Raw genomic sequence first — 8631 nt, 5'->3', positions numbered from 1 at the left:
TCGCAGGTGTCACTTCTCCAATGTTGAGTGCAGCCACCTCCTGGAGACGGAGGGATCTCCAGACTTGCAGGTTCACTCTTGCGTCTTGGTCTCCAAATCTGTCCTGCGATTCAGGAAGCACCAGCGTGCGCTTCACTCCCGCATTGAAAGCTGAGTGCGCCATTTCCGTTGGATTTAAGAATGGCGAGTATGGTGGCAGCAGCTTGATGGTGAAATTGCTGGCATCAGGGGGTAGTTGGGCTCGGATATGAGGACGAGCGTTGTCATATATCAGATCATGCGTTCGCCTGCCGGGAATAACATACCACATTCTTGTACAGTCGTCGCTAAGAACTCCTCAAAAGTCGCTCTCGTCACAGTCTCTGATGGTATTCTGTGAGCCACAAGTCCAACCTCACCAGAAATGGCAAACGTGATGTTGACTTGTTTGCCTCTCTGGCCATGGACGACACGCCTGCTGGCTCTCCACGAGGAGCGCGACCATAAGACCGACAGGTCCATACGTTGTACCCGGTCTCGTCAATGTACACAGTGTGGCCAAGGACACCAACCTGAAGAAACCAATTTCCAAATATGACTCGTGCATCTAATGTGCGTGGCTCATTCCTCTGTTCTGGAACATCTTCCGCTAGTTTAAGAGTTATAAGCATACCATCTAGAGTTCTAGTGATGGTACTAGTGGTCACGAAGGGCTTATTGGGAAGATCAGCTCGCATGCAGTTGAGTATAGAGTTGACGCAAAGTTAGAAGGGGTTGTCACCTAGATATCCTTAAAGGGCATCGCTCATGTCGTCGTCAACCGTCTGGTTTATGGGTCCTCCTTTCGGCAGCTTGTTACGACGACCATCCCGGAGATAAAGGCCTACGCCAACGATTGATCTGGCCGCTGAGTGCTTGATACCCAGCGTATCTGCTACCTGCAGATAGTCAGCGTCGTCAGCCTCAAAGGCATCGATGAGGCGATTTCGGTCAACGTCCGAGATTCGTCTGTATCTCCCTCTTGCAGCCATTATTGGATATTTTAGGACTATGTGAACTGAGACACTAGGCTATATGATGCGATTGTGGCAAATTCTGAGCAGAAAAAAAACCCGATTTTCTTCAGTTTTGTTTTTATATAGGATTTATTACAATACATGAAGTTGGTTTGTTTCAAAAGACTACACCACTAGGTTTTATCTCAATCATCATGAATATTCAAAAATGCAATCATTCAATCAACCATTCCTCAAATGTTACTTTAACACATTAATGAATTCCAATGCTTGACCAGGCAAACGTTAAATAACACTGCGAGGGAAATCGGCTGCACATTTAGCGAAAAAGATTGATGATAAATTAAAAGGAAAACAGGATTGCGGATGTGCCTTCGATTTCGCGCTAAAATGAATTGTCAATACACTAATTGCAGTGCACATTCGGGAAATCGTTCGCTGATTTTTTACGACTGAATGCACCTTCACGGGAAAAGACTTATCATTTGTTAAATAGAAACAGAGATTTGGAACGTTCATTCTATTTCGCATGAAAGCGAATGCTTTTTTTACAAATTTGTGTACACATTTTCCGAAATTGTCCGGGAAAACCTTTAGTATAGGTTTTCCCGGCCAATTTCCTAAAATGTTCATTCACTTCTGAAAATCGGTCATTCTTTTTCGTCTGAATTTGAGAATCGCTCTGAACACGAGTTTCATTTTCGCTACCAGAGCATTTGATTTCATTTCAGTTCAATCAATAATTAAGTGACTGCGCAGCACATTTCGTTTATGCTCATTCAGATTAGTTTTAGACTTCCTTTTCGCTTTTAGAGGGCGATTTCAAACATTGGTCATTTTATTTCACTTTCAGTTTAATGTTTAATATGTGATGAAATCTGCCATTTTGAATGAGAAAAAATGTACATTTGATCGCACATTCACGAAATTGTATGCCAGAACTCTGCACGAAAAGGTATGCTTGCGTAAACGAATGCATAGGTAACGTAATTGGCCGTCTGTTTCTCGAAACCGAATGCACGGAAAATGAAAACGATTGAACTTTCGCTGAATTGAACTGGGATTAAAGATGTGCATTCAAATTAACACAATTTTAGAAAATTGGCCGGGAAAACCTATAGTATCTCTGGGTTCCGGCAGTGATGAACCTATAGATATAGAACTATTTTTTTTAATACATAAGACGTAGCTCTAATCTATATCTATGTGATGAACACGTAAACGACGCCGATCGGCTATTCAGAGCATAGATATAGAACTTAATACAATTGTAAAGTCTATGATTCAGAGCGCACGCCCTATTTGGCGTGCGCTTGCGCGTTATGCACGTCACGTTATGTACGAACCATAGATATATAATAAAAAGATTATTCTATACCTATGGTACGAACATTTGTTTTTAAACTGCGCGATGCCTGTCAGATCACCTGATGCAATTAAATGGTGTTGTGGCAAGAACCGCCAGATCCACCCCCAAGAAATAGAAAGCTTAATTTAGGTCTCTATTCCCCAATAACACCTCCATTTTACGGCTCTTGTATTAGGAGTGCATACTGTTTTTTCAAACAAACACACACACACAAACAATTAACGGAGATTACTAATGGTGTAATTTTTCAATAGCTTTTATTATGAACATCTTCCAGAGATGTGTAACATTGGCATCAAAACATACACAGACACTGATAGAAAAATAAAGAAATGTCAAATGAACAAAACGGCAAAATATCCTTTTGGATTATATAGAGGACACTATAATCATGGATCCTCACTCCAAGGCTCATAGGCCTAAATGGCATTCTTGGTAACGAGGTTGGCATCCGTGCGTACAGTGTAGAGCACACATGGAGCGCCACCATGTGTCCACTACATGTTTACCCCCTTCAAACTCATTTTACAGCCAGAAATTGTTTTGAATTTTGAAATTTTGGAAAGTATTCAAAGAGAGGATAAATGAGAGCTCTCCATAAAACAAATTAGCAGATGAATAGCGCAGAGGTCCACCTAAGTAAAAAAAAAAATGGCAGCAATCCGTATTTTGTGGACTTTTTGCACGCGTAGTAATTCCTGGCTCGGCGATGGCCGCATTGATATAACGCCTACTTTGATTGGTCAATGTTCCCAACATCATAGCGCCTAACGGGGACAAATTTACCGGGGGGTTTAATGTTTGAGCAGGGACAGATTTTACTCGAAGGGGGATTTACCTATAGGTAAATGTGTCCCCGGACAGATTTACTGGGTTGTGAGCCGGTAAATATCCAGGGACACATTTCCGGGGGGGGGGGGGGGGGGGGGAAGGTGACACACACAATTATCGTTTAAAACCGGCAATGAGCTTTTAGGCTAAGGGTAGGGCAAGATCGTTATTTCCACAGAATTGTACGTGTCATATTGGCACCAATTAATGCGGGCTGTACGTTCAAAACATATATAGACTTTTTCGCGTCCGACATTACTATAAGAGCACATTCAAGCGGCCAAAGCTTTAATATCAGTGCAACCATTTAAGGATCCATAGCATGCTAATGTTCATGTATTGTTTCACTGAGTCCCGATCCACCTCAATACCTGCAGCGTGTGTATTTATGATAATTGACGTAGCTTCTAGAGAAAGTGCCCCGGTTCCGCTTGAAGCAGAGGGCGGCCTGGCGGTCGCATTCACAGGCTCCAGCAGCGCAGTTGGTCTTCCAGAAGACGGCCAGTGACTCTAGCCAGTTGTACTGCCTTGCACGCTCTGGAAAAAAAATCAAAAAGAGAAACGAATCAGTGTAGTTCATCTGGCTTGCTTTACGATATATTCTGCGCTTGAGCACATGAAGAGTTGATCTTTTTAAGTTTTGGAAGAATGAATCCGCTGTATGCGAGCAAAATCTTAGAGGTTGCCGGCGAAAGAATTGAAAAGAAAGAACATTTTAGTAAGTTACGAAATAGGCCAACCCAATCTGATGATAATGTGTACGTTGTATACATATATTTTTCCTTCGATGAGGGAATTAACCATGAATTTCAATCATCTGCAGGTCTTGTTATCATTGTAATTTCCCCATATTAGACAGCTTACGTTTTTATCTAGAGAAGTAAATAACGTCGAATCTTGATTTTTATATTCGTATATGGAATACCGAAGTGTACGTTTGTTTGATTTTACTGCCCAAAATTTTCATTTTGTTCGAAGCTATAGGTTTCTTAACCTCACACTTGACAATACCTAGTCTAACAGCACAATTATACGTACCCAATTGCATCTTTAAAATATATTACTTGCACGGGGCGCCCCAAACGGTGGAAGTTTTTGTTATTTTTCAGCTCAGTAACAGTGAAAAGAAAAAATTGTCTACCTGTGCGCATCATGAGATAATTAAAGAACCTTCCCTAATATGTGACGTCAAGGCGTCTATGGTGCATGTAAAGTTAATACAAGGCCACTCCCAAAAAGGCGTTCACTTTTGGTACAGAATCGAAGACTGTCGGCCTGGGGGTTTGGTCGGCATCAAATGAGGGGAATAATGCTCATGCTTGTTACCACATTAAATTAATCCGGTAAAGAGCATATTGGCGGCCTTTTGGGGGGAAAAAAATAAGAGATAACACCCCAAAAACTGCCACCGCTCACACTGCAAAGCTATCACACATTTTTCAACTCTAGATGTGCATATCTTGCCAAAAATCGATATGAGCATTGCTCCTTTCGATCATTTGACAACCGTCGGTGGCCCAATTTTTGGACCGAAGCTGATAGCCCATAACTTCATATCCGGCAATACACTTACTGCATGTGATCTGGACGTTACTCTGTCCACAGTTCTTTTGCTTCGATCGATACAGCATGGTGTACACGTCCCCAGTTTCCTTGACGCAATGACCGTCGCTCTTGAGTCTTGAATAGCACTGGTCATGCGCATAGCAGCACCTGCGTGTGACAAAACATCGGGCTTGAATTTTGAAGAAAAAAAAACCACGCACAAGTTTTCGCATCGATCATCAGAGATACGTATGCATTACAGGCACACACAGAAAGTTTTTAATCCATTGGATTGTTAATTTTGTATTAAACTCGGTATTCATAAATACCTAAGACAGGTTACCCATTCCTATTGGTCGAGAGTCCGTCACATGGCCGGTTTTAATAAACGGTTGATAAAGACCGGCTGGCTGGTTTTAAACACTTTTTGTAGTGTCACATAAAGTTTGGACTGCTATGAAATCCGGTGCCTTTTATCATTTTATTGGTGTAACGTTCACAGTCCTCACGTAGGCATGAGCAATACTATCAGTGAGGCAGTATTTCCTAGTCCTAAATTAACGTTGCACCGGCACAGCTGCGTTCTGCGCCAATCGCGCAATACGCAAGCAATGGATATAAGTTTATCAACTCATTTTGTAACTTTTCAATAAGCATAGAAGGTAAATAAAACCTATTTTATGCAAGGAAATACCCGAGCGCTATCCGAGAGTGTCGACGAAATGCATTCGGTAAACTTCGGACATTATCGGATACGGGAATCTTTCGGTCTGGGAACCAGAGTCTTTCGGTCTGAGAACCAGAACCAGGGGTGCGGAACCAGCTTTGCTATACGCGTGCCAGTGTCCAATGATTATGCCAACCTGTCAGTAGCGTCGACTGGCGTTCCACCCCCTCCGGAACCACAATAGCAGCCGTAGCCATTATACTCCAATGGATTGGTTCCTGTAGCACACGTCATCATGAGGGCAAACTGTGGTAAGGAGCGTTTTTGTCTGGAGGCCGCCTGACCTGTATAAAAGGAGAGTATTTACGTTATTGAACAAATTCAATAGGTTTCTCGGCTATTTTTAAACGTTTATCATTCGAATTCACCGATTCCAATATTCAAATTCGTCCATCAACATCGATCGAGTTAGTGCACTTGTTTAATTTTGTCAATGTTTAATTTTGTCTTTTGTTAGACAATTTGAAATTCAGTTCAAGCAAATTCAAACAATGAGCACACGTTTTCATCCCGAAGTATCCAATTTTGTCTCGTCTACACCGTACCAACCTTGATATTCAGAAATAAAATTCCTGTAATTGATTTATATAAGACGAAATCGATTTCTTAATTCTTGCCATTCGGCAACATCTTAGACGAATTTGATCTGTAATGACGAATTTTCTCGACCCGGTGACTAAAGAAGGTGACCAAAATTTGAAATTGATCATTTCCTCTTCTACACTCTTTTTCAGACGGATTAACACCTAATTACGTCATTGCAGTTCTTTTGCGTTTAGTGCCATTGCGTTAATTTACCATATCATATCTCATAGACTTGCATGTGGACAAAGGGTTTTTACCATCATCAGGTGCATAACGGGCGCGAATCCCACAAAGTGAGTGGTTACCGCAGTATTTACAAGACGTATCGCAGACTTGGTGATTTTAATTTAATGTCTCACATTGATATTCTCCCGTTTCAATTATTTCTTATATCATTTTATTTTGATTGTCACCTTTTGCGACTTTGCAAATAAGGTGCTCTTCTCGATCGGACGTCATGAAGAAAGGTTTCCGTCTTGTGCCCAGTTTTATTTTAATAATATGATATCACCAGGAGGAGAGAGCAGTTAATTGTAGCGTACCGCTGTACGCCATTGGGACGAGGTTGGTAACACGTTTCCTTGGAGATAGACAGTTTGGAAACGGAAACATTTTATATAGGCCTACACGTACATTATACTTCCACAGGCGCAAAGGTATTTATGGGCGATGACTCATGTAATACGCAAATCCAATATCCGCCAAAAGAGCCAGCGGCTCATTGGAAGATCAAGTTGACGTATTGCAAGTATCAACTCATATATTCGATAGACCTTTTGCTTACGGGTGTCTCAGAGTGTGTTCTTTGTCATTTTAATCTAGTAACAATGGATGTACAAAATCTGCACTCACGCATGCTTGACCAGGCGATATAAAACTATCGCCCTCTGGCTCTGCCTTAACGCGTAAAGCCTATTCATTTATACGGAAACTGCAAAGTTTTTTAATATGGCTTTGAACATTAGCGAATGTTTAGTTGCAAATTTTAAATTATTCATTGAAGCAGACTGGATTTATCATAAATTCTTGTGCTTTCATTTCTCTTCGCAAGTTCCAAAAATTAAAATTTTACCTAACTTTCAATTCAATATGGCCTACTTGTGAATATTGCCCATACTTCTGTTGCATTGTCTGAAGAATAAAACTTTAACAAAAGTATGCATCTGTGTTTAATGTACAAGAATAGCATTATAACAATGCAATAAATCGACTAGAGATTGCATTAAATAAATTAAATGAAACCCCTCTTTTCAATTCAAAATATCAAAACTTTCTTCATTAAATACCAATGCATAAACAGGAGCTTGACCCAGGAGGGAAAGGTGCGTTTTGTGACATGTGTGAAATCTCAGTCCATTTTTAGTGTTTATGTAATGTAAATAATTAGGCTTTCACACCTCTCAATGACATTTGGCTGCACTACACCACCTTTAGACTTCCCAGCAAAGCTCGTTCAAGTGAAAATATTTCTCATGGAATTTGTGGTAAATGTCACAGGAAAACATCAGAGAAAACTCAATTTTTTGTGTTTATGTAATGTAAATAATTACACACCTCTCAATAACATTTGGCTGCACTACACCACCTCTAGACTTCCCAGCAAAGCTCGTTCAAGTGAAAATATTTCTCATGGAATTTTCGGAAAATATCTCTGGGAAATATCAGGAAAAAAAAAAATCAGGGAATATTGCCTTCATAAAGTTGCCTGGGAATTCTCTACTTCAGAAAAACTTCGAGATCGACGAAATCATATTCATGCAAAACTTTGACTAATTATTGACTGTTTTAAAATTCGGGGTAACCTTTAAAGTGGAGTTTTTTACAACTTTTTATGGAATTAAAGTAGAATAAGGACTCTTACCTTCAGTAATGAGCGTCAAGGCGCAGACAAAAAGAAACATCACTGATTTCCCTGCCATTTTTCAACAAGGGTGTTAATTCTCCACCCGTATTTAGAATTCCACGATCCGTCCTCTCGCACGCAGTGTGCCACAACCCCTAAAGTTTGGCAGTTATAACTAGTCTCCAAATTTAGAAACACGTCAGAGCAGATCATGTATATACGTCCTGCCTATCCCACAGAGTGCAGTGACTCATTCCGTGTTGCCGTTTTTAAACACATCACAGGAACTGGCAAAGTTGGACGTACTTGCACGGCTTTGGATATGACGCGCAGATTTGTAAATGTCAACTTTGGAAAGACTGATATAGAAGGTTGTGAATGCTTTTGTTTCCCGAAGTTGGTTATGTTGCTCAGGCTAGACGAATGCACTTTGCAGGACGTGACGTACAGGGCGTACCCTGCGATTGGGGGGGGGGGGTCTGTTCCCCCTCCCTTAAAAGCTATATACAATGGATTATACATGTACATGTATATTCTGTCGGGTATAAAGGACACAGGAACGCACCCATTCATCGAACTCAGACCCGTCGCCTGTAACGTCATGCAGGCGGTAACTCATGATATTGCCAACACGCAAAGCCACCCTTCCCATTCCCCCAAAATGTCGAAGATCACACAAAACCATTGAAAACAAACACCCGTATTACATTGTACACACGTGCCCCAATTTCATGGT

The 8631-nt window shown here is 41.0% G+C and overlaps 1 protein-coding gene across 1 annotated transcript; it reads right to left on the bottom strand.

Annotated features, from left to right (window-relative positions):
• Positions 1-2609: 2609 nt before the first annotated feature.
• Positions 2610-8154, bottom strand: LOC119743431 (basic phospholipase A2 RVV-VD-like). Its single transcript, XM_038219831.1, has 4 exons — positions 7914-8154; positions 5604-5751; positions 4769-4908; positions 2610-3732 (listed from the first exon to the last, which is right to left on the bottom strand). Exons 1-4 carry the CDS (start codon positions 7969-7971, stop codon positions 3560-3562), a joined length of 519 nt encoding a protein of 172 aa, XP_038075759.1. The 5' UTR covers positions 7972-8154; the 3' UTR covers positions 2610-3559.
• Between the last annotated feature and the right edge of the window lie 477 nt (positions 8155-8631).

The sequence above is a fragment of the Patiria miniata genome, unplaced genomic scaffold (assembly GCF_015706575.1).
Source record: "Patiria miniata isolate m_02_andy unplaced genomic scaffold, ASM1570657v1 HiC_scaffold_6, whole genome shotgun sequence".
Lineage (NCBI taxonomy): Eukaryota > Metazoa > Echinodermata > Asteroidea > Valvatida > Asterinidae > Patiria > Patiria miniata.
The sequence above is the reverse complement of the archived record's forward strand: the minus strand, read 5'-3'. Positions and strand labels throughout refer to the sequence as shown.